At 44.6% G+C, this 27,477-nt stretch overlaps 1 protein-coding gene across 1 annotated transcript; it reads left to right on the top strand.

Moving 5' to 3' along the window:
* Window positions 1-1,066: 1,066 nt before the first annotated feature.
* LOC142197203 (uncharacterized) lies at window positions 1,067-19,671 on the top strand. Its single transcript, XM_075267341.1, has 3 exons — window positions 1,067-1,148; window positions 1,568-1,675; window positions 17,593-19,671. The coding sequence occupies exons 1-3, from the start codon at window positions 1,076-1,078 to the stop codon at window positions 19,548-19,550; spliced, it is 2,139 nt and encodes a 712-aa protein (XP_075123442.1). The 5' UTR covers window positions 1,067-1,075; the 3' UTR covers window positions 19,551-19,671.
* Window positions 19,672-27,477: the final 7,806 nt, after the last annotated feature.

Genomic DNA, 27,477 nt, shown 5'->3' with positions numbered 1-27,477 from the left:
AATGAGGTATCGCCATAACCGTACCGACCCGCAGAATAAAAGTCACATGTTGTACTCTGCACCGCGAAAAAAAAATAAGGTAAAAAGCTATGCCAGAATTTCTGGCTTTTTTTTAATCCACCAAGAAAGAGTTAATAAAATTTAATCTATAAGTTGTAGGCACCCAAAAATGGTGTCATTACAAAATGCATCTCATCCCGCAAACAACAAGCCCTTATATGGCCACGTCACCAGAAAATTAAAAAAAAATATATAAAGGGTTAACAAACATCCCAAATGCTGTTTTGAATCATTTGAGGGGTGCAGTTTTGAAAATGGGGTGATTTGGGGGTGTTTCTATTATAGTGGCCTTTATAATTCCTTTCAGAACTGAAGTCGTCCCCAAAAAATTTGTTTGGAGAATTTTCTTGTAAATCTGGAAAATCGCTGTTACACTTGTAAGCCTTGTAACGTCCAAAATAAATTAAAAGACAATCAAAAGATGATGGCGATATAAAGCAGAGATATGGGAGATAATATTTATTCATGTATTTGGGTGGTATGACTATCTGCCTGAAAAGCAGAGAATTTCACATTTTGAAAATTGCAATTTTTTCCAAATTTCCATCAAATTTCCTATTTTATTTTTTTTTATAAGTAAATACAAAAATATTGATTAGTGTTCACCACTAACATGAAGTATAATGTGTTACGAAAAAAACAATCTCAAAATCACTTGTGTAAGTTAAAGCGTCTCAAAGTTGTTGCCATTTAAAGTGACACATGTCAGTTTTGAAAAAAGAGGCCTGGTCCTTAAGGCACTTTTGGGCTGTGTCCTTAAGGGGTTAATCTGAAAAGGTTTTTTTAATTCCAATTTTTTTTTCCAGAAAGCCTTGAAAGTCATTGAGTTTTCAGCGTGCTGCCCATCTATTAAGACTGATAGTGGACTGTGCAGGGCCTAGTAGGACGCCTAAGCCTAATACCACTCCTCCCCCCTCCCCCTCCGGCCTGCTTTCTTATTTCTATCCTGCTTATTTGTCATTTTGTAAAATTTGTCTTTTTTTTTTTTTGGGCTAAACAGCACCAAGACTGTGGAATGAGTCGGCACATACAACATCAGGAGCAGTGTTGCGCCCCCCAGAGGGGAAATGACCCAGGGGCAATAAATGGTAAGAACATGCTGGGGTCTTGTCTGTATTTATTTTGGGGTCAGAGGTCCGATTTTTTTTTTTTTTTTTGTCTGGGGCCTGATTTTTAAGGAGTTCTGATCTGAGTTCATTCTGGGGTTTGGTCTCAATTAATATTTGGGGTCTAATCTGGGGTATTAATGTTGAGGTGAGGTCTGGTCTGGTGTCCATATTAGTTTATGGGTTTAATTCAAAGTCTGAATGAACTTGGGGTCCGATCTTTTTAGGCGGGTCTGGGGGTCTATATTAGTCTGTGGTCTAGGGGGGAAGTGTCTGATTTATTTACGGCTGTGGGCTGAGGTCTGAATTGACTGGGGCTGTAAAGGCGAATTACTGTGAAGTTACACTTATTTGACTGGTTGGGGGTAGAGTAATGGTTTCTGTTCTCCTTTTCTCCTAAGACTGTATTCCTGGGACCAGCAAATCACAGCAGAGGGACAGCCAGTCATCTGCAGAGGAGACGAGTCCCCCAGTATGGGCAGTACAGAGGGAGAAGGAGCCTGATAATGGTGAGTACAGCCAGTTTCTTCACTGTGCTGCTTCATACTTCTCTATAGCAGTATATGGAGGAAATACAGCTAATACTTACTGTATACATTAGTATTACTGAGCTGCCCCATCACTGTGCTCCATCATGCCTCCTCTCTATAGTAGTCTATGGAGAGAGCACAGCTAATACTTGCTGTATACATTAGTATTACAGAGCGGCCCCATCACTGTGTCCCATCATACCTCTATAGAAGTCTATGGAGGAAGCACAGCTAATATTTACCATATACATTACTATTACTGAGCGGCCTGATCACTGTGCTCCATCATATCTCTCTATAGCAGTCTATGGAGGAAGCACAGCTAATACTTACTGTATACATTACTATTACTGAGCGTCTCCATCACTGTGCCCCATCATACCTCTATAGAAGTCTATGGAGGAAGCACAGCTAATATTTACCGTATACATTACTATTAATGAGCGGCCTGATCACTGTGCTCCATCATATCTCTCTATAGCAGTCTATGGAGGAAGCACAGCTAATATTTACCGTATACATTAGTATTACTGAGTGGCCTCATCATTGTGCCCCATCATACCTCTCTATAGAAGTGTGTGGAGGAAGCACAGCTAATACTTACTGTATACATTACTATTACTGAGAAGCCTCATCACTGTGCCCCATCATACCTCTCTATAGAAGTCTATGGAGGAAGCACTAATACTTTTACTGAACGGTTCCATCATGTTTTCTGCTTTTCAGTTGTTATAATATTGTTTCCCTCTCCAATTACTTGTTCATCTTATCTGTTGAGAAACAAAGCAGATGCAGCTTTAGTGGAGCAAAACAAGAAGCAAGACTGAGCATGTGCGTCGTGCTCAGTACATTTACTGAGGTGGACACAGAAATCATGTTCAATATACACATAGTAATATAGTCTGTAAGGCTGGACAAAGACATATGTCCATCCCGCTAAACCTATTATCCTACATAATACCGACACAAAACACTGACTAAATACTGACTGTGTGAAAGCGGCCTTAGGGCAGAGCTATGAAAATGTCTAAAAGATTATCCGGTAGGAGACGCCTCCAAATCTCTCTGCCTAAGGATAACAGTATGAAGTGTCTTCACATGTGACTGAAAACATATTTATTGTGTATTCAGTGTACAATTTACGTGAATTAATGGTGCCTTATAATCTGTAACCAGGAGCACTGTCATAGGGGTACAATGGTAGCCATCTCTACTGGGACCTTGAGCCTGAAGGGACCCAAAAGCTTCTACAATATAAAAAATACACCAATACTATAGATGGCCCCTGGGGGCTCTGTTACAGGTTTTGCATTGTGGCCCTGGAGTTTCAAGTTGCCGCTCTGTCAGCATAAGACTGAGCTTGTTGAATGCTTTTATATATTGATATATCTGTCTGTCTGTTCTCTAATGCGAACCAAACGACTGGACCGATTTTCACCAAATTTGGTACAGAGATACTTCAGATATCCGGGAAGGTTTATGACGAGACTCCAACTCACTCGGACGTACCGAGTGCTGAGATACAGCATTCCAAACACAGTGCCCCCCCCCCTCCTTAGCTAATACAAACCTGCAAGACTTTCACTCATATTCCAACTGCAATACACACGGTCACTCCACATGCACAATACAACACTGATATCCAAACTGAGATACACGCATCAGAGGTTTAGATACACAGATCAGCACATAGTATCACACGCCAGAGGATTAGATACACGCGTCTGCACACAGTCCCACACACCAGAGAATTAAATACACACTTCTGCACACAGTTCCACACACTGAAGGATTTGATACGTGCATCTGCACACGGTTCCACATGTCGAAGGATTAGATACAGGCGTCCACACACAGTTCCACACTCCAGAGGATTAGATACGTGCATCTGCACATATTTGTACACGCCATAGGATTAGATACACGCGTCTGCACAGAGTACCACATGCCGTAGGATTAGATACACGCGTCTGCACAGAGTACCACATGCCGTAGGATTAGATACACGCATCTGCACAGAGTACCACATGCCGTAGGATTAGATACACGCGTCTGCACAGAGTACCAAATGCCGTAGGATTAGATACACGCATCTAGACACAGTTCCACACTCCAGAGGATTAGATACGCGCGTCTGCACACAGTTGTATATGCCATAGGATTAGATACGCGCATCTACACATAGTTCCACACGCCAAAGTATTAGATACGCGCCTCTTCACACAAGTCCACACAGGGGAGGATTAGATATGTGTGTATGTACACAGTACCACACAGGGGAGGATTAGATACGTGTGTCTGCACACAGTACCACAAGCCACATAATTAGATACACGCGTCTGCACACAGTACCACACAGGGGAGGATTAGATACACGTGTCTTCACACAGTTGTACACGCCATAGGATTAGATACACGCGTCTGCACACAGTTCCACATGCCGTAGGATTAGAAACGCGCGTCTACACACAGTACCACATGCTGTAGGATTAGATACACGGGTCTGCACACAGTCCCACACACCAGAGGATTAAATACGCACTTCTGCACACAGTTCCACACACTGAAGGATTTGATATGTGCGTCTGCACACGGTTCCACATGCTGAAGGATTAGATACAGGCGTCTACACACAGTTCCACACTCCAGAGGATTAGATACGCGCGTCTGCACAGAGTACCACATGCCGTAGGACGCGTCTACTCACAATTCCACACTCCAGAGGATTAGATACGCGCGTCTGCACACAGTTGTACACGCCATAGGATTAGATACACGTGTTTGCACACAGTACCACATGCAGTAGGATTAGATACGCGCGTCTATACATAGTTCCACACGCCAAAGGATTAGATACACGCCTCTTCACACAATACCACACAGGGGAGGATTAGATACGTGTGTCTGCACACAGTACCACACTTTTGGAGGATTAGATACATGCCTCTGCACACAGTACCACAAGCCACAGAATTAGATATGCGTCTCAGCACACAGTATCACACGGGGGAGGATTAGATACGCGCGTCTGCACACAGTTCAACACGCTGGAGGATTAGATACGCATGTCTTCACATAGTACCACCGCCAGAGGATTAGATACGCGTTTCTACACACAGTATCACACTGAGAACGATTAGATATGCACATCTGCACAGTTCCATACGCCGGAGGATTAGAAACGCACGTCTGCACACTGTACCACATGCCGTAGTATTAGATACGTGCATCTGATTACAGATCCACACGCCAGAGGAATAAATACACGCATCTTCACACAGTTGTACACGCCATAGGATGAGATACACACGTCTGCATACAGTACCACATGCTGTAGGATTAGATACGCGCGTCTACACACAGTTCCACACGCCGTAGGATTAGATACGCACCTCTTCACACAATACAACACAGGGGAGGATTAGATACGTGTGTCTGCACACAGTACCACACTTTGTAGGATTAGATACAGGCCTCTGCACACAGTACCACATGCCAGAGAATTAGATACGCGTCTCAGCACACAGTTTCACATGGGGGAGGATTAGATACGCGCATCTGCACACAGTACCACACGCCGGAGTCATTAGATACGCGCGTCTGCACACAGTTTCACTTACTGGAGGATTAGATACGCGCCTCTTCACACAATACCACACGGGGAGGATTAGATATGTGCATCTGCACAAAGTACCACACCAACAAGGATTGGATACTTGCATCTAAACATAGTACTACACAGGGAAGGATTAGATACAGCTTTACTCCAGGTATCCATAACAACTGATCACAGGTTTTTCACTGATATCCAAAATGAGATACACATAATCACATGACGTTTATGGACATACACACAAACAACATACAAAATACATCAGTGTAAAACTGGACAATTCCTATGGGGCCACTACACAAACATATAATGTAATATACCCGTGCGAAGCCGGGTCCTCCCTCTAGTATATTGATATATCTCTTCTCTCTATATTATAAAAATGAATTCTTGTCTGTCCGTCTGTCTGTCTGTCTGTCTGTTCTCTAATGCGAACCAAACGACTGGACCGATCTTCACCAAATTTGGTACAGAGATACTTCAGGTACCTGGGAAGGTTTAAGACAAGACTCCAACTCACTCGGACGTACCGTTGCTGAGATACAGCATTCCAAACACAGTGCCCCCCCTCTTAGCCAATACAAATCTGCAAGTCTTTCACTCATATTCCAACTGCAATACACACAGTCACTCCACATGCACAATACAACACTGATATCCAAACTGAGATACACGCATCAGAGGATTAGATACACAGTATCACACGCCAGAGGATTAGATACACGCATCTGCACACAGTCCCACACACCAGTGGATTAAATACGTGCGTCTGCACACGGTTCCACATGCCGAAGGATTAGATACACGCGTCTGCACACAGTACCACACGCCGGGGGATTGGATACACACATCTGCACACAGTTCCACACACCAGAGCATAAGATATGCACGTCTGCACACAGTACCACATGCCGTAAGATTAAATACGTGCGTCTGCACACAGTACCACATTTCGTAGGATTAGATATGCGCGTCTACACACAGTTCCACATGCCGAAGGATTAGATAGGTGCGTCTGCACACTGTTCCACATGCCGAAGGATTAGATACACGCGTCTGCACACAGTACCACACGCCGGGGGATTGGATACATGCATCTGCACACACCAGAGCATGAGATATGCACATCTGCACACAGTACCACATGCCGTAGGATTAGATACGTGCGTCTGCACACAGTACCACATGCTGTAGGATTAGATACGTGCGTCTGCACACAGTACCACATGCCCTAGGACAGAACTTATGGCACGCGTGCCAGAGAGGGCACGCAGAGCCCCCTCTGCTGGCACGCGTGCTGTCGCCCTGATCGCTCACTAACGGCGAATCCGATGCAGGATTCCCCGTTAGTGAGCGATCGCTGCCTTCAGCTGGTTGTGCAAATGCGCATCCAGCTGAAAGCTGTCAGTGTAGCTCAGTGTAGGCCACGCGTACTACGCGGCCTACACTGACTACAGAGTGTGACCTCTGAACAAGCGCGGGCGTGATGACGTAAGTCATCAGCGTGCGCAGTGAACAGAAGAGAGAACACCCGGTAACTATATTGTGTTTGTTTGCACTGTCAGGGGAGGGGGGCAACGGTAGACATTTCATGTTGTGTAGGAGGGGGCTACTGTAGACTTTCATGCTGTGTGGGTAGGGGGCTACTGTGGACCATTTTATGCTGTATGGGAGGGGGCTACTGTGGACCTTTCATGTTGTGTGGGAGGGGGCTACTGTAGACTTTCATGCTGTGCGGGTAGGGGGCTACTGTGGACCATTTTATGCTGCTACTGTGGATCTTTCATGCTCTGTGGGAGGGGGCTACTGTGGACCATTTCATGTTGTGTGGGAGGGGGCTACTGTGGACCATTTCATGTTGTGTAGGAGGGGGCTACTGTGGATCTTTCATGCTCTGTGGGAGGGGGCTACTGTGGACCATTTCATGTTGTGTGGGAGGGGGCTATTGTGGACCATTTCATGTTGTGTGGGAGGGGGCTACTGTGGACCAGTTCATGTTGTGTGGGAGGGGGCTACTGTGGACCAGTTCATGCTGTGTGGGAGGGGGCTACTGTGGACCAGTTCATGCTGTGTGGGAGGGGGCTACTGTGGACCAGTTCATGCTGTGTGGGAGGGGGCTACTGTGGAGTATACAGGTATAATCCTGTGTGGGGGCCACTGTGGGCCAGATTGTACTGTGTGGGGGGCCACTGAGGGGCAGATTGTACTGTGTGGGGGGCCACTGAGGGGCAGATTGTACTGTGTGGGGTCCCCTCACTATGTATATCACACAGTATTTGTTTTATAGCAGACATGAAATTAGTACAGGATGTAATAACATTGCACGGTAAACTATAAAACAGATCCTGTGCGATGTAAATAGTGAAAATTAATTGTTTAAAAGTACAGAATGCAGAGACCTTTACCTTTCAGTACAAGATCTGTAAAGCCCCAGTCACATGACTGTAATTTGTGGGTCCGCAATTGTGGACCCACAGAGTTCTAAGGTTAAATTGCCGTGTTGGCACTCCGTGATAATTTATTTGGTTTTGGGTTGCAGTTTAGGCACTCGGTCTCAAAAAGGTTTGCCATCACTGCCCTAGGATTAGATACACACGTCTACACAGTTCCACATGCTGTAGGATTAGATACGTGCCTCTTCACACAATACCACACAGGGGAGGATTAGATACGTGTGTCTGTACACAGTACCACACTTTGGAGGATTAGATACATGCCTCTGCACACAATACCACAAGCCAGAGAATTAGATAAGCATCTCAACACACAGTACCACACGGGGGAGGATTAGATATGCGTGTCTGCACACAGTACCACATGCTGTAGGATTAGATACGTGCATCTACACACAGTTCCACACGTCGTAGGATTAGATACGCGCCTCTTCACACAATACCACACAGGGGAGGATTAGATACGTGTGTCTGCACACAGTACCACACTTTGGTGGATTAGATACATACCTCTGCACACAGTACCACAAGCCAGAGAATTAGATACACGTCTCAGCAAACAGTACCACACGCGGGAGTATTATATACGCGTTTCTGCACACAGTACCACATGCCGTAGGATTAGATACGCGCGTCTACACACAGCTCCACATGCCGTAGGATTAGATACATGCCTCTTCACACAATACCACACAGGGGAGGATTAGATACGCGAAACTGCACACAGTACCACATGCCAGAGGATTGGATATGCACATCTGCACACAGTTCCATATGCCAGAGGATTAGAAACGCACGTCTACACACAGTACCACATGCTGTAGGATTAGATACATGCCTCTTCACACAATACCACACAGGGGAGGATTAGATATGTGTGTATGTACACAGTACCACACAGGGGAGGATTAGATACATGCCTCTGCACACAGTACCACAAGCCAGAGAATTAGATACGCATCTCAGCACACAGTACCACACGGGGAGGATTAGATACGCACATCTGCACACAGTACCACATACCGTAGGATTAGATACGTGCGTCTACACACAGTTCCACATTCTGTAAGATTAGATACGAGCCTCTTCACACAATACCACATAGGGGAGGATTAGATACGTGCATCTGCACACAGTACCACACGACCGAGGGTTAGATATGTGCGTCTGCACACAGTTCCACACGCTAGAGGATTAGATACATTTGTTTGCACAAAGTACCACACGGGGGAGGATTAGATACGCACCTCTTCACACAATACCACACAGGGGAGGATTAGATACGCACATCTGCACACAGTTCAACACGCTGGAGGATTAGATATGCATGTTTTCACATAGCACCACCGCCAGAGGATTAGATACGCGCATCTACAGACAATACCACACGGGGAGGATTAGATACGCGAAACTGCACACAGTACCACATGCCAGAGGATTGGATATGCACACCTGCACAGTTCCATACACCAGAGGATTAGAAACGCACGTCTGCACACAGTATCACATGCCGTAGGATTAGGTACGCGCGTCTGCACACAGTACCATACGCCGGGGGATTGGATACGCGCTTCTGCACACAGTTCTACACACCTTAGGATTACATAAGCACGTCTGCACACAGTACCACATGCCGTAGGATTAGATACGTGCGTCTGCATACAGTACCGCATGCTGTAGGATTAGATACGCGCCTCTACACACAGTTCCACATGCCGTAGGATTAGATACGTGCCTCTTCACACAATACCACACGGGGAGGATTAGATACACGTATCTGCACACAGTACCACATGCCGGAGGATTAGATATGTGCATCTGCACACAGTACCACACCAACAAGGATTTGATACGTGCGTCTAAACACAGTACTACACGGGGAAGGATTATATACAGCTTTACTCCAGGTATCCATAACAACTGATCACAGGTTTTTCACTGATATCCAAAATGAGATACACATAATCACATGACGCTTATGGACATACACACAAACCACATACAAAATACACCAGTGCAAAACTGGACAATTCTTATGGGGCCTCTACACAAACATAAAATGTAATATACCTGTGCGAAGCCGGGTCCTCCCTCTAGTACCTTATCAAATGAAAATGAGACTCCCTACACAAAAAGAAGAGGTCAAAATCCCATCTATCAGAAAATACAACCTCAGCTCTGCTCCGGGGTCTTTGTTAGTTTAGGAGTCTGGTTTGAGATCTAAATTAATTTTTCACAGTTTCAATTTTTTTTTTTTCTCTAAATTTACAATGAGTGTAAATAGTGACATATCCGACTGTATGACATAAAATTGCATTGGACTAAGCTAAAACTGTGGAGGAAAGTGGAAGGGAACTAGGTATACTGAGGGGGCAATTGAATGGTAACAGGATATACTGAGGATGACAAGAGACTGCAGAAAATTAGCAGGACTATGTATGAACTGTTGGGGTAACTGCAAGGACAATATATACTGAGGGGGACAAGAAACTGGATAGTGGACAGTATATACTGTGGGGACAACTGTAAGGTCATTATAATTATGGGGCCACTAAGGAGGCATTGTACTATATGAGGGCCACTGAGGGGGCTTTATAATTTGGGCGGTCAGCTCTTCCCTCCCTTGAGCAGTTGCCCTCCTCTAACTTTGTCGTCCTCCTGTCTTAGCTCAAATATGGTCAACTTCTAGCTTTCCTTCGAAAACCCTTCCTGATCCCATTGCTTTCCTCTAGTCCAACAGATCTGGAAAGTGCCCTCTTGAACTCCTACGTGCGCAGTCTCTGTGCTCTGTGGTTTCCTCCTTAGGGCAGTGATGCTGGGTAGCCTTTCTTACACCATTTCAGAGAACAATCTCCAGTTGCGACTCTTCCCTGCTGACTGGGATAGGTCTTATGTGCCAACAAGCTCCTGCAGTGCGCAATAGAAGACCTTTAAGATTCTGACCCAATGGTATCATTGTCCTGTTCTCCGCCACAGATTATACCCTGGCATTTCTGATCGGTGTTTGCACTGTGGTTCTGACAAGGGAACACTCTTTCATGTTTGGTGGGATTTAGGACTGATTAAACCTTTTTTGGAATTAGTGTTTGATATATATGCTAAGGTCAGTGGCCGCTCCCTTACACCTTCCCCTCATTTGGCTCTTCTCTGTTATGCCTGACAAGATCTCGGCGGTGAAGAAGGACCTTCTGCTACACTTCCTCATGGCTTCCAGAACTGTTACATAACAGTTATAACTGTTGTTCATGTTATTTGATGTTACACCAAGTCACCTTGTACACTTTATAGGTACAGGTACAGTACTTATTTGTCGTTGCATATGTATTTCACAAGCAGCCATGTTTTGGTAGTCTTTTCCATTACATCCACCATGACGGCTACACAAGGAGGTTGACCTCTGACCCGCTGTAGGGACAGGAACTGAGAGACTTTGTTAAATACACCACTCCCACCACCATTCACCAGTGTTTCCTGTCCCTACACAGGGTCGGAATGAGAGGCTCTCCTCCGTCTGGGGGAATAGGTAAGTTTTACCACCGTCCGGCCCTCGGTCGTAGTCAAAGGCGCCTGCCTTCCTGGGCCATTAAGGACACGGGGGTATCGCTCCGGCCTGCCCCCGGGTGGAAAACTCCCCCCTTCCAGCGGTCTGTTATGGCTAATGCAGGGGGTAGAGTGGATGCCGGCTTCGGCCAGCACATGGGAGGAACGGCCAACCTAGGGGTACTGGTGTTCCAGGATGTGACATAGCCAGGCACAGTGGCGTGCGTCCCAGCTTCCTGGGAGGCTGCAGGATCAAGGAATTTCTGGCTACACAAGGGATGAATGCCGGGTGGTGAGTGAACGAGGCGGCATTCCTGCAAGGTATGTGATGTATCACTGTATGTTCCAGCATGTTGCTCTGAGGCACAGCTGTTGATCACAGATCCCCTGGCTGTTCCAGCTCCCTTGGTGTCGTGAGTACTTGGAACAGCTGCTCTGTACCTGAGAATTTTATTTATTTATTTTTCCCTTTTTCCTTTTTATGGGGCAGAGTGTAATTTGGGCTTCCAGTCTTGTGATCGGAGATGGAAGGTCCCCATAGGAGCAAGGGTGTATTAAAAACTCCAGAGAATGACCACTTTGTGGGAAGGAGTTGGTATTCCTGTTCTAGAAGCCCTATGCTCAGGAAGTACTGCGAAGGCCCTTAAGGGGCTAAGCCGACTTGGGAGGACTTAGGCCTTTCAGTATAAAGAAGTCCAGTCCTCCAGTTCTAGCCTTGTGCCCTGTCTAGATGACAGAAGGATATTGAGGCAAATTCCCAGGATGCCTAGTGTATAACAGTTGCTAGTAAATGGAGTAAAGCTTGGTAGCAGTTTGCTGATTATCCCGCAGATCCTGCTGGGGGGGAAACGCCCAAGGTGAGAGGCTTATCTCAGGTGAAGCCTTGCTAGCTGGGATTCTGACAAAACGGTTTGCACAGGTGCAACATTGTCTGGCGTGGTCTGGTCTGATCACCACCTGCCACATCCTAAAAGGGCGCGGTGAGTAAGGTCAGGGCTGAGGTCTGATCAAAACCGGCTATTCTGCTGTGTTAAAGACAGAGTGGTACATATGGATATAGGTAATGGATGCATTATGTCAGTGCTGGATGATATATACTAAGTGAGATATGGCAGGCATAACTTTTTGCAGTGTGGGTTAATCCCATTGTGGAGTCATATGTACTGATAGCAGGCATAACACCATTGCTGGTTGATATATGTGGTTCCTTTTGGAACAATATGTGCTGAAGGTGGTATGCCAGGGTGTGCCATTTTGGAATGAGTTCTTACAGAGTCCCGGGGCTGTGCTTGTTATATGCTCTTTGACATGTGAACAATATGTGAACAAAGGCAAAAAATTAACTGGATGAAGACAAGCCATGTACTGACTCGCATGGACTAACTGGTATAACTTCATGGCTAAAAGACATTTGCTGACCTGTATAGCTTTATGGCTAAAAGGCATTTACTAACCTGTGTAGCTTCAGGGCTAAAAGGTATAGCTTCAGGGCTGAAGGTGGTGACTGACATATATAGACCCTTTGCTGAAGGGTATATATGGACAGAGTACTGATCTCCATAGGGGAGATAGGTATAGCACGTCTATCACCATTACTGAACAATATGTGTGCATGGCACATATGGCATACATAACACCATTGGGGAATGGTATATAATGTCAGCTACAGATAGGTGTGTGTATATATAGCATGCATGACACCATTGTTGAATGGTATATAACGGATGCAATATACCAGTATTGAATGCTGCATATACGAAAAGATATAGCATGCTCAATACCATTTTGAACGGTATCTAATGATATAGCATGCATAACACCATTACTGAATGATATATAACGGTGTATGGGTATATAGCTTACATAACACCATTGTCGAATGGTATATAATGGATGCAATATGCCAGTATTAAATGATATATACGGAAAGTTATAGCATGCTCAATACCATCTTTGAACGGTACATAATGATATGGCCTGCATAACACCATTACTGAATGATATATAATGTGTGTATATATATATATATATATATATATATATATATATGTACAGATATATGCATATATGTGTATATAGCTTGCATAACACCATTGTTGAATGGTATATAATGGTTGCATTACACCAGTATGGAATGGTATATATGCATAGAGGTATAACATGCTTAACACCACTGCGGAGTGGTATATAATGATAGCATACATAATGCCATTATTGAAGGGTATATTATGTGGTATATAGATAGGTGTAGATAACATGCATAAACACCATTGGCGAATGGTATAAGGGATACAGCACATCAGTACTGAACAATATATACAGATAGAGATATAGCATGCTTAACGCCATCATGGAATAGTATATGGTATGGAGATATATGCGGTTGTGTGTATATATACTTATGTATATGGCACGCATAACGCCATCGTGGAATGGTACACATTGATCGGTGTATATAGGACTGACGCCATTGTCGAATGGTATATGCCTATTGCGCAAGGACATAATATTCATTACAGGTTCCTGCTTATATCAGGGCAGATATCTATTGATTGGAGAATAAAACCCCTTTCGGACAACAGTGCAAACGGCCTGTTCTGATAATAGTGTATGTAGGTTACACTTTATGCCTGTTCGGATAAAGGGGTATGTTCGTAGATTTTGGGCAGGTCCGGATAATGGCCTATATACATTCTGCCTGTTCTGCAGCAGGGTCAGTGTCCAGATCTTTTCTACGGAGAGAAGGTTCTCATTCTATCCTTCCTGGATTCTGAGCAAAGGATTATGTCTATTGATCCTTATCCTATCAGTTTCAAAAAGAAGTTCCACTCCTGAGGACAGGGATGAAGGATTCAATGCCATTAAGTAAAGCCATGAACATTGAAGAGGATTCTTTAAGGCCGGTGCCAAAATTTTATGCCGGAGGCAGTGGCAGAGTTCCTCAGAGAACTACCTCCTTTTGCTCAAATCCCTCTTCTTCAAAAGAGAGGGAGTAGCAGGCCATGGACGTCAGAAGGGCAGTGGTCGCCTACCTGGAAACTACCTACTCCTGGAGAAAGGAATCTACCAGAGCCAGGGAACATCAAAGCTCATTCAACTGGGGCAGCTTCCTCCTCTTGGGATGAGAGACGGGAGACTTCCCTAGAGCAGATATGCAGGACTCCCACTTGAGCTAGTTCGCTGACCTTTGCTAAACACTACAGGTTGGGTTCGGTAAGTGATTTAGCCTTTGGACGTAAGGTCCTTTCGGCAGGTAATCCCGCCCTAGGAGTTGTAATCTGCTATATCTCCTTGTGTAGCCGTCATGGTGGATGTAATGGAAAAACCGGAGTTAGAACTTACCGGTAACTGTTTCCATGTAATCCACCATGACGGCGTCTAATTACCCTCCCTAGTTAATATCTTTATGTAAGACAGCATACTGTAGTTTATATTTCGCACCTTTCCTTTGTAATTTGGTAAACACTGGTGAATGGTGGTGGGAGTGGTGTATTTAACAAAGTCTCTCAGTTCCTGTCCCTACAGCGGTTCAGAGGTCAACCTCCTTGTGTAGCCGTCATGGTGGATTACATGGAAACAGAGTTACCGGTAAGTTCTAACTCCGTTTTTTTTTTGTATCATTTCAATACACTTTTGGACTCACGCATGCGCAGTTGGGTATCCGGCGGCCATTTTTGTATAGATCCTTTTAGCCTTGGAGTTACGCGAGTTTGCAATATCCTGCGCATGTGCGCTATTAGAGAACGCGCAGCAATATATTCGCTTTATGTAGTACTAGCTGTACCCGCGACTTCATCCGCGACCCCCCCACCCTTGTGCGGCCCATTGTCCCCGATTCCCCTTTCTTTGCGGCTGCCGTGGGCCTCTCCCACACCCTGGGAGGGGGGGACCCCACAGCCCCGCTGCTGTTTCCCTAGCTCCCCCCTAACTACCTAAGCGCGCCCCCTCCCCCCTTTAGAGCCTACAGTCACCTTCCACATTGCCACCCCTGCGCCCACCACCACCCACCCGTGACACCAGTGATCCTCCCAACCCCCCATTTAACCTGTGCAATCAGCCTCCCCCCCCCCCACTCACCCTCGGCTCTCTGCTCCCAACCCCCCTCCCCAATCAACACTTGAATCCCCCCCACCTCCCCCCACCCAACACACCAACTGTTGAACCCCCCACCCACCCCAAGGAATGTGCCATTGACAGAAGTCGCAGCATTCACCTTGTAGATGCTGGTGAGGTCTGCGTATGGTGACCGCAACATGAGCCGGCAGCAGAGGGGAGTTTGGCAAGACGTCTATGTTCTGGGCCGCACAGTACGCGGGTATGGATGGCTCAGGGCTGGAGGCGTGTTGGAGCTGCTGCATGTTATGCCAGCATGGGGGGAGTGTGTGGCCGGCCGGCCGGCATGTCAGCGCTGGGAAGACCGTGTACAGGTGGCTGTGCGGTGGAGGTGCCGCCATGTTGAGTGAAGTGTCCGTGCGTGCTGGTCACGCCCACATATCGACATCAACCTATAGGGCCGCTGACCTGTCTCCCTATCCCACCCACACACCAGCCTCCACCAATAGGAGCTGCATGTAACAACCTGCATTGACGTCATGGCAGGGGCGATGTGGAGCCGGAGACAACTTTTGAGGGTCGCGGTGGCGTTTTGGGGTGAGTGACACACTTTTAAAGTAACCTATGTCTCCTTCCTGGCCAATATGTAGGTGTGTGAAATTTCTAAGAAATCCAATCAGCCATTCGGGTGTGATTGAGTAACAAACATCCAAACACACGAACCCAAACTTTCACATTTATAATATTAATAGGATTGTTACAATGATATTCTGGCCGTCTTTTGGGGTTTTGGATCTGTTTGAACGTATGTGGTGTCTACTTCACCGCCTAGTATTGTATATGGGTTACATCTCATACAAATCAGCAATTTTTCTCCTGATTCTGGGATTGTCTCTAAGGCTGCTTTCACACGGAGTAACGCTCCGCTCATTCTGACATGTAAACACGTGTTAGAGTGAGCGCGGTAAAACAAAATCCCATTGACTTCAATGGGTGCCGTCTAACGCGCGCTACACATTGAAATCAATGGATTAAAAAGCGTCCCATTGATTTCAATGGGTAGCGTGTGTAAGACGGCCCCCATTGAAGTCAATGGGATTCTGTTTTACAGCGCTCACTCTGACATGTGTTTACGTGTTAGAATGAGCGGAGCGTTACTCCGTGTGAAAGCAGCCTAAGACTCCGCTCCAGGATATCTACTCACTGAAGACGCTGTGCTGTTCCCACTCATCTGCCCTTCTGTCCTCTCCCCTTGTGTCCTCTCCCCTTTTGTGTCTCCAACTCCTTTGTTTTATGGCTACTTGTTCCACTGTTCCCCCCTCTGATTTGTCAGTGTCAGTAATCTTTCTGTCTAAGTTGTGATGATATAGGGGAAGGAGGCTACTTATGGAACCTTGGCACAGGGCCTGCCATTGTGTTAAAACAGCCCTGGTTGGAGTGCCCTTGATCTTGGTGCAAGTTTGAGGAATCAGGAGACACTAAGTTATAAACAATGCAAAAATACATGGGGCTGAGGCTTCTACACGGTTCTCCTGGAGTTTGGTCATTGTCTCTCTCTAGTTTTAGACAGTCTTCGCAAAAAGTGTGGTCTTATCTCTTCCATAAAATCACATACCTACTATTACCCAAGGTGGAGTGTAAAGATTGTTCATCTGTCCTGGTTGTAGCTGTGATTTACAGACAAAAATTCTCTTCATAGCAAAATGGCTCCTTTCCTTCATGATTGTGGTATTGACGCTAGTCCTGATTTGTCCTGAATCTAGTCCTGACTTGTTGTAGCTGACAGGCTGGATCGGTTTAGGTAGGTCACTCCAGCACATACCTCCACTCTCTAGCTGGAAGGGTAAGGAACTGAAGACTGACTAGTCCTTCCTCCAGACTAGAATGATTTAAGGTCTGGGGATGAACCGTCTACCTAGCATCAGCCAGGTTGGTTTAATCCACTAAAAGTTACATCAGATAAAAAAACAGCATAATACATGTCCTTTGGTGATGTTCATATTGGGACTCAATACTGTATGGTCTGGATGGAAACACCAGGATTTATAATCTGGGACCTACGTAGTCAGCACTGTCATTAATTATTATCTCTGGTTCTTCATCGTTCTTATACATATACTATATACATATTTTATAGATAATCAGTGGGATATATATATATAGTGTGTCGCTAAAGCTTTATTGGTTAATAAAATATCTATTATTTTGTTTGGAGACAATCTTGTATCTTTTTGCAGGTGAAAATGGGATGAGAGGCTCCGGTGGACATCTCCATTTATCTCCCTACCATGAAGCAGAAGATAACAATATCACACAAGATAATTCAGTAATTCCTAATGTACCCCCAGTCCTTCAGAGCAGCGCTCCATCCACTGATACTGCTGGTCACAAGAAACCTTCATCCAATCAATTCAGGACTGGCAAAGCAAGAACTGGACATAAGCTGGGGGAAATAGTCCGGAAGCATTCTGATAAGACATATGAGAAGATTCAGGGAGATGAGAATTCATTTTCATATTCAGAATGTGGGAAACATTTCAGGAAAAAATCTAAATTTCTGAAGCATTTGAGAACTCACACAGGAGAGAAGCCATTTTCATGTTCAGAATGTGATAAATATTTTAATTGCAAATCACAACTTATGTGTCACCTAAGAATTCACACAGGAGAGAAGCCATTCTCATGTTCAGAATGTGAGAAATGTTTTTCTAGCAAACCAGGTCTTGAGGACCATCTAAGAATTCACACAGGAGAGAAGCCATTCTCATGTCCTGAATGTGAGCAATGTTTTGCTTGGAAATCAGGACTTGAGAGGCATCTGATCAGTCACACAGGGAAGAAGCCATATACATGTCCTGAATGTGAGAAATGTTTTAATAAAAAATCGGAACTTGTGAGGCATCAGCGAATTCACACAGGAGAGAAGCCATTCTCATGTCCTGAATGTGATAAATGTTTTACTTGGGAAACACAACTTGTGAGGCATCTGAGAAGTCACACAGGAGAGAAGCCATATTCATGTTCAGAATGTGACAAACATTTTAGTTTGCAAAACGATCTTGTCAATCATCAGAGAATTCACAGAGGAGAGAAGCCATTTTCATGTCCTGAATGTGCGAAGTGTTATTTTAGCAAATCAGGTCTTGAGGACCATCTAAGAATTCACACTGGGGAGAAGATATATCCGTGTCCTGAATGTGATAAAAGTTTTAATTGGAAATCAGTTCTTGTGAGGCATCTAAGAAGTCACACAGGAGAGAAGCCATATTCATGTCCTGAATGCGAGATATGTTTTAATCGAAAATCGGGACTTGTGAGGCATCAGCGAATTCACACAGGGGAGAAGCCATTTTCATGTCCTGAATGTGAGAAATGTTTTGTTAGGAAATCGGAACTTGTGAGGCATCTGAGCAGTCACACAGGAGAGAAGCCATATTCATGTTCTGAATGTGGGAAATGTTTTAATCTGAAATCACATCTTGTACATCACCAGAGAATTCACACAGGAGAGAAGCCATTCTCATGTTCTGAATGTGATAAATGTTTTGCTTGGAAATCAGAACTTGTGAGGCATCTGAGAAGTCACACAGGAGAGAAGCCATATTCATGTTCTGAATGTGGGAAATGTTTTAATCGGAAATCACATCTTGTGCATCACCAGAGAACTCACACAGGGGTGAAGCCATTTGCATGCCCTGAATGTGAGAAACGTTTTATTTGGAAAAAGGATCTTTTGAATCATCAGAGAATTCACACAGGAGAGAAGCCATTCTCATGTTCTGAATGTGATAAATGTTTTGCTTGGAAATCACATCTTGTGCATCACCAGAGAATTCACACAGGAGAGAAGCCATTCTCATGTTCAGAATGTAACAAATGTTTTAATTGTAAATCACGTCTTAGGTGTCACCTAAGAATTCACACAGGAGAGAAGCAATTTTCATGTCCTGAATGTGAGAAATGTTTTAATCAGAAATCACATCTTGTGCAGCACCAGAGAATTCACACAGGAGAGAAGCCATTCTCATGTCCTGAATGTGAGAAATGTTTTGATTGGAAGTCAAACCTTGTGAAACATCTAAGAGATCACACAGGGGAGAAGCCATATTCATGTTCAGAATGTGACCAATGTTTCAGTCAGAAAGAAAATCTTATGAAGCATCTAAAAAGTCACACAGGAGAGAAGCCATTGTAACACTGAAGCGTACTTATACATTCGGACAACTTTTTTTCTATCTTAATTTTTATTAAAATTTTATATTAAACTCTACAAAGAACAATATACCGTGTATACTCGAGTATAAGCTGACCCGAGTATAAGCCGACCCCCCTAATTTTACCACAAAAAACTGGGAAAACTTATTGACTCGAGTATAAGCCTAGGGGGGAAATGCAGCAGCTACTGGAAAATTTCAAAAATTAAAATGGTCGGAGTTTTTGGATGCAGTAGTTGCTGGGTGATGGGGAAGGGGAGGGGGGTGTTTTGGTTGTCTGTCTGCCCCTTCCCTGAGCTTGAGGACTGTCCCCCCCCCCCACTTGGAATTCAGTCTGGCTGAATATAGGGTATATGCAGTGCTCCTATTAACCCCTTCCCGATGGAACAGAAGTACTGCAGATACCCTATATTCAGTAGACCGGGCACTTTCAGACACAGGGATACCTAATGTGTATGCGTTTCTGTAATGACCAACCGTTAGCTCGGATTACAGTTGCAGCAGCCTCATTCATGGATAACATCAGTGGGACGTCTATGTAAACTAAGGAGGGTTAAAAGCAATGTACCATGGGATATTATGCAAATTTGAAGGGATCTGTTGTCATCATGTTCCAAAAGTCTGTGCTGGTCTCTTTTCCATTCTATAGAGTGGGGGAGGAGTACATGGTGACTTTATTCGCAACTCCCATTGTATGATCAAAACTTGGTATACCGCCCTGTGACTCCTTTACTAATATAAGTGAATGGAATCACATTGTGATCACAAAACTGCTGCAACTTCTAGTCTCCAAAAATTTGTCAGGGCTCTACTTTTTGCAGCCAGAAGTTGAAGTACCCCTGGAGTGGCAATGTGGCCCCATTCACTTACAGTAGTCACAAGGTGGCCCAAACCTTATATTACCACAGCTATGAACAGTCTCTTTACCACAGGGATTTATGAGCCGTTGTCACAACCCCTCCCATTTATTAGGGCCTTATTCACACTCCCTGTTCTTAGCAGCTGTTATATACTGTATCTGCCGGACATGTGCACCTTGTACGTCTCTTTTTGATGGCCGATTGTTATCTCTAATACCTCTGATACCTCTAATGAATTCTCCTTATATTTCCCCCTCTTGACAACCCATTATTCTAATAAAACCATACGGCTGCTTACTGTCCCCTGACAACTGAGCCCACTGATCTAGTCCACCCTGCACTGTACAATGGACAAACTATTGGGGCCTTCAGCATACATGGTGAAACAATAGAAGTGGGAGTGGTTAAGTCCCTGTTCCATAGTGTGATTATAGGGAGAGATGTTCCTCTATTTTGGGATATGTGGAAAAAGCAGAGTTTACCGTGTCCTAAAACTATGAATGTTGGTAATATCTTGCCTAAGGTTTATCCTGATCCTTTTGATCCTGGCAGGGAAACACCAGCTGTAGGGGTGACCCAAGATGGTAATGATTTTCCCCTGTCTGTGTTATCTGGTGATGCTGAAGGTCAGGAGGGAGTTCCCGAGATGCCGAAGCTCGACGTGTCCCGTGACAATTTTAGGACTGCTCAAATGAGAGATCCTAATCTTGCTCGTGCCAGAGGAAACGTAAAGGTGATAAATGGTGAGCCCCAGTATCCAGATGCTGATAAGGAGTTTCTGTTTGTCCAGGAACTACTGTATGGGGTGAACTAAATACGGGAAGAAATTGTTGAACAATTCCGTTCCTTAGTTATCCCGGTTTTCGTCCATATGCTAATTTGACGCCTCCGTCTCTTCTTTCCTGCTCGGCCATAGTAAAATGGGCGACTGCGCCTGCTACGCATGTCCTTTGGCCATTTTCCTGTGGTCTCTCACGTTCGGCCCCGGGAAAATGGTGATGGACATGTGCAGTCAGAGTTTTTTTAAGAAAATGTGATGGGACAAAGCAGAAGAAGCAGAGGAGGTGAACAAGAAGAAGGCGGCACTGGATAGTTTTCTCACAGCACAGGGATGCCTCCAATGCTGTTCTAAGGAACGGTGGCGCAGAGAAGACATCGAAAGGTAGGGGAAGAATAGCCTTTTTTAAGGCTATTCCGATGTGGGTTTGGCTTAAAACTGGATTCCAATGATAGAATCTCTTTAAACACCTGCGACCCTCTGTATATCACCCCCAGACAGATGGCCTAGAGGAGAGGTTCAATAAAACCCTTAAGGGCATGTTAAAGAGGGTGGTTAGCAAGGACGGCAAAGACTGGTTTTGCCTACTACCCTATTTAATGTTTGCAAATCAGGAGGTAACCCAGGTGTTTCCCCATTTCAGTTGGTGTATGGTAGACACCCATTTGGTCTCCTAGACATAGCTAAGGAAACCTGGGAACAAGAGCAAACTCCTTACAGGAATGTAATTGAACATATTACCCTGATGCAGGACAGAATTGCAGCAGTCATGCCCATTGTAAAGGAACATATGGAACAGGCCCAAATGTCCCAGAGCTGTGTCTATAACAGAACGGCTAAACTTAGAACCTTTAGTCCAGGTGATCGGGTGTTGGTTCCAACAGCAGAAAGAAAATGGCAAGGGCCATATGAAATTATTGAAAGAGTCGGGGAAGTAAATTATAAGTTCTACCAGCCGGGCAAGAGAAAGCCCCCAAAAATATACCATATAAATTTACTAAAACCCTGGAAAAAAAGGGAAGTGTTGGCATCAGTAGGTATCCCTAGCAAAGTTACAACTGAAGGGCATATAAAAAAGATGAGAAAAGGGAGGGGGGCACTCACCAGGGCGTATGTTTCATAAAAACAGATTGCACAAAATTGTCCACATATAAGGCTTGAAGAAGTGCACATAGTATGAAATGGTCGTTGCCTGGCTAATGTTGTGCAATCTCTCTCTCTCCCCAAACACTGTCAGTTGTTTTATTTGAAGATGGAATAAAAGATTGTTTTTACACAAAAAATATGCCCTGGTGAGTGCCCCCCTTTTCTCGTCTTTTTTATATGCTATTTATTTGGGGTGTTGTGCACCACTATAGGGGGCAGTTTCATATTTGCCATGCTCCTGTTTTTGATTGACTAGTTATATGATCGGCAGTATGTCCTATAGGTCCTAGCTGTGCCACCTATCACTTTTCTTTGTTTTACTACTGAAGGGGTAAATACTCCTGGCAAGGCTTCACCCAAGGAGCACATAGCAAAGACCCTGTCTAAGGCACAGAAACAGGAGTCAAAAGAGTTGGTACAGAAAAATAATGATGTGTTTTCTGAGTTGCCTGGGCGCACCCATCTGATAGAACATGACATTGTTACCGAGCCGCAGATATGGGGTAATCTAAAACCGTGCCACGTACCTGTAGCTCATAGACAAGCCATATCTGAGGAGGTCAAAGATATGTTGGCACTTGGGGTAATTGAGGAGTCCAAGAGTGACTGGTCGAATCCCATTGTTTTGATTCGTAAGCCTGATGGTTCCATAAGATTCTGCAATAATTTCCATAAGCTGAATGAAGTTTCAAAATTTGATGACTACTTGATATCCAGAGTCGATGAGTTAATCGAGAGGTTGGGACATGCCAGGTATTTCTCCACCCTCGACTTAACCAAAGGGTAGTGGCAGGTGCCGCTCACTAAGAAGCCAGATTAAAAACTACATTTGTCACCCCAGATGGTTTATTTCAATATGTGACTATGCCGTTTGGGTTACATGGGGCTCCAGCAACCTTCCAGAGATTGATGGACAGAGTCCTTAAGCCTCATCAAAGGTATGCTTCAGCTCATTTAGATGACATTGTCATCTTTAGTACAGACTTGGAAAGTCACTTACCAAAAGTTCAAGCCGTACTAAATTCCCTCCGGGCAGCCGGTTTAATGGCAAACCCACAAAAGTGCACTTTGGGTCTTGGAGAGGCGCAATACTTGAGGTTTGTAATAGGAAGAGGGGTAATAAAACCCCAGGTTAACAAATTTATTTAAAATTGGCCCCGGCCTTTAAATAAAAAACAAGTAAGAGCTTTCCTGGGAATTGTTGGCTATTATCGCAGGTTTATCCCATATTTTGCACCTATTGCAGCCTCACTGACAGACCTAACTATGGGGACTAATTCTGTCATGGTCATATGGAGGGAAGAGGCTGAGGGGACATTCCAAGAGTTGAAGTCAATCCTCTGTAAACAGCTGGTTTTGGTCCCTAATGACTTTGTGGACATCTCTGATGTGGGGTTAGGTGCCGTGCTGTTCCAAATGGTGGGTGGTGAAGAGCAACCAGTCACTTACCTGAGTAGGAAGCTTACACCACCTGAAAAAACTATAGCATTGTGGAGAAGGAGAGCTTAACATTAAGTGGGCCCTAGAGTCCCTAAGGTATTACCTCCTGAGCTGACACTTGAAGCTGATCACAGATGACTCCCCTTTGACATGGATGTGCCACGCCAAAGAGAAAAACACCAGTGTCACCAGGTGTTTTCTGAACAATGAGGAACAAATGATAATACCGAGCAACCACAGGAATAGATTGTTAATACAATACAAGGAAGATTGGCAGCAGCAGTAATTCAATCCAGAACCCCTTAGGGAACAGAAGATGCAGGAGAATGACCGATGGATAAGAATAAAACCGCGCTACTCTCTTGGGATAAACCAATACACGCACTTTATTCCACTTTCTTAAAAAAGTGTTTTTAAGAAAGTGGAATAAAGTGCGTGTATTGGTTTATCCCAAGAGAGTAGCGCGGTTTTATTCTTATCCATCGGTCATTCTCCTGCACCAGGTGTTTTCTGACTCTACAAAATTTTAAATTCACTATGGAACATAGGGCAGGCAAGCTGCAAGGAAATGCTGACCCATTGTATGAGGGTCCAAATTGTCCACCCCAGCTGGTCTGAACAAATGAAGGGGGGGGGGGGGGAATAAATGAGAAAGTAACAGGCAGAGGAATGGAATGATGCTATATCTCCCCCAGGTTTTTAGCTTATGTGTGGTCCAGGGCGGGTCTTGAGCAGGCCTCAGCCAAAAATTGAGCTCTTTGACATTATCTCAACTTGCCATGTGTGGAGGAAGAGAAATTCTGCCTATGACCCAAAGAGCACTGTCCCCATTGCCAAGCATAAAGGTGGAAACATTATGTTTTGGGGGTGTTTCCCTGCTAAGGGCACAGGACTACTTCACCACATCAAAGGGAGAATGGATGGAGCCATGTACTGTAAATCCTACTACTGTGTATCCTGAGTGCCAACCTCCTTCCCTCAGCCAGGACATTAAAAATGGGTCGTGGCTGGGTCTTCCAGCAGGACAATGACCCAAAAAATACAGCCAAGGAAACAAAGGAGTGGCTCAAAAAGAAGCACATTAACCACTTCTGGACTGCCCATAGACTATATACGTCCGGGAAGTGGTTGCCTTGTTCTGACAGGACGTACCTGTACGTCCAGTCAGAACACAGCAGCTGCACGGAGATCGTGCAGCTGATTTCAATGGGAGCCGGCTGTAACTTCAGCCGGAGCTCCCAGAGAGATAGGGAAGATTTATTCCCTTCCCTGCTATCTCGATCGCTGTGTATACAGCACTCAATGAGCCCTGTATACACAGCTATGGACGATGCCATAATTCAGCTGCCCTCTGACTCGGCGGACACGTGATCCACCGGGAGCAGAGTCTTACAAGAGCTGCTGGGTCCTACAGGACCCCAGATTAGCTCTGCATACTGCGTATACAGTGTACAGGCTGTATTTCTCCTGCAACTGGGTTTAAATGTAGCAACCCCAGTTATAGGAGAAATCAGCCTCTAATACAAAAAAATAAGTGATCAGATGTCCCCAAAGGTCTCTTATCACCTTATGGGGACACAATCTGGGAAAAAAATAAAATAATAAAAAAGTTTAAAAAAAAATGTAAATAAAATAATAATAAAAAATAAATAAATAATACGCTAATAAAATGCTGTTATTAAAGGTTATAGCCCCACCCCCGACGACACCGTACAAAATAAAAATTACCAGAACGGAGAGGAAAAACTATATTATAAAGTTTTTCAGTGACACTTTGTGTTATTAAATAAAAAAAAAAATAATAAATTGAAAACCAGACACAATTTCCCTCCTATTTTGTTTATATTTTCCCGGATATAAAAAAAAAATTAAAACACATTTGAAAATAAAAATAACATAAAAATAAAGCCCTATGTGTCCCCGAAAAAAGACGCAAAAATTAGTTGACTGAGACATACGAGAAAAATTTTACAGACCTCAAAACCGCACATACATAATAAACCTAAAATGTGTCTGGTCCTGGACCACAAATTGGCCCGGTACTGAAGTGGTTAAAGGGGTTGGCCACCCTTATGCTGAAAAAATCAAAGTGCCCTAGACAACTCAGAGAGATGGTTATAGGACAAATGTGCTATAAAAATGATTCTTATCTTACCTGTTCCTCATTAAAATGAGATTTTACAGTGTAAGCTCAGCCAGCTTGTGTGGGCGGGACAATCAACAAACTGAAAGTAAAACTGCTGCCTGCATTCCATTGGTGGAGCTGAGGTCACATGACAGCTCTGCATCTTTCCACACAGCTTTATTCACTTCAGCTCCTCCACAGACAGTGACAGAAACACTGAGAATGGTGAGATTCCTCCAATCTAAACACTAGATAATGTTTATTACTAGAGATGAACGAACCGTAAAATATTCGATATTCGTTTCGAATAGCTGCTCAATATTTGACTATTCGATCGAGTATCGAACCCCATTATAGTCTATGGGGGAAAATGCTTCGCTACAGGGGATCCTACCATTCGACTGAGGAGAGTTACCAAGTCCACTAAGACACCCCAGGAAATGATGCCAACACCCTGGAAAGCAACTGGGACAGCAGGGGAAGCATGTCTGGGGGCATCAAGTACCTTTATTATGTCGGGATCCCTGTAAGCTTGCGATATGCTGGAGCTGACTTCCCATAGGAATGCATTGACCAGCGTTGATTGGCCAGTGTACAGCATTCGGCCAATCAACGCTGGTTCTGCCTGAGGAGGCGGAGTCTAAAATCAGTCCACAGCAGTTTCCATTCTGGTCTCCTAAGCCCTGCCCCTCTCCCCGACTAGTATTATAGAGAAGACGGGGCTTAGAGTGTGGGCAGGCACTGGGCGGGGAGACGTCTCCCCGCCCAGTACCCGCCCACACTCTCCTAAGCCCCGCCTTCTCTATAATACTAGTCGGGGAAAAGCCCGGATTTTGTAGGGTTGTCCAGGGTTTTATACCAGGCAAGAAAATTGATTGCTTATCATTGGTTGGACCCGAGTCCTCCTTCTCTAGTGGAATTGATATCTAGAGTTAATAATACTATTAGGCTGGAGAGGGGAGTATCTATACAGAGAAAGGCCCAAACTAAATTTTAAAAAATTTGGGGAGCATGGTTGGACACACCTGGCCTTCCCTCCCCGTCTCTGATTAGGAACAGATCTCTCACTTCAACTTTCTCTGTTTCCTTGATCCCCTTCATGCTATTCTTTACATGGAAATCAAAGTAGGATCGGGAGATTTAGCGGGTGGTCCTAATGGACTTCCCCCCCTCCCTCTTTATGTGTCGGATTGTGTCTCCATATTTACTTTGAATTGTTATTGTGTTACTGTTGTTTTGTCGATTGTTTGATTTTATGTTAAGAAAAATTTGTAAATAAAAATTATCTGATTAAAAAAAATAATACTAGTCGGAGGAGAGGGGGCCGGGCACTCTGAAGACTGGACAGAGGACCGAACCGGACCAAAGAAGAACAGGGAGCTGCAGGTAAGCGGACACAATTTTTGGACTACATGCTGTGTAGTGAATAGGATCGTCTTTAAAATCCCAGCATCGCCCACTTAGTAGTGTCCGAACTGCACACTCAGCTCAACTATTCCGGATGTAGGAGAGCAGGACTGCTAACATCGGCCAGCTCTGTACATCACTGGTGTAACAAC

This window comes from Leptodactylus fuscus, chromosome 3, assembly GCF_031893055.1.
Source record: "Leptodactylus fuscus isolate aLepFus1 chromosome 3, aLepFus1.hap2, whole genome shotgun sequence".
NCBI lineage: Eukaryota > Metazoa > Chordata > Amphibia > Anura > Leptodactylidae > Leptodactylus > Leptodactylus fuscus.
The sequence above is the reverse complement of the archived record's forward strand: the minus strand, read 5'-3'. Positions and strand labels throughout refer to the sequence as shown.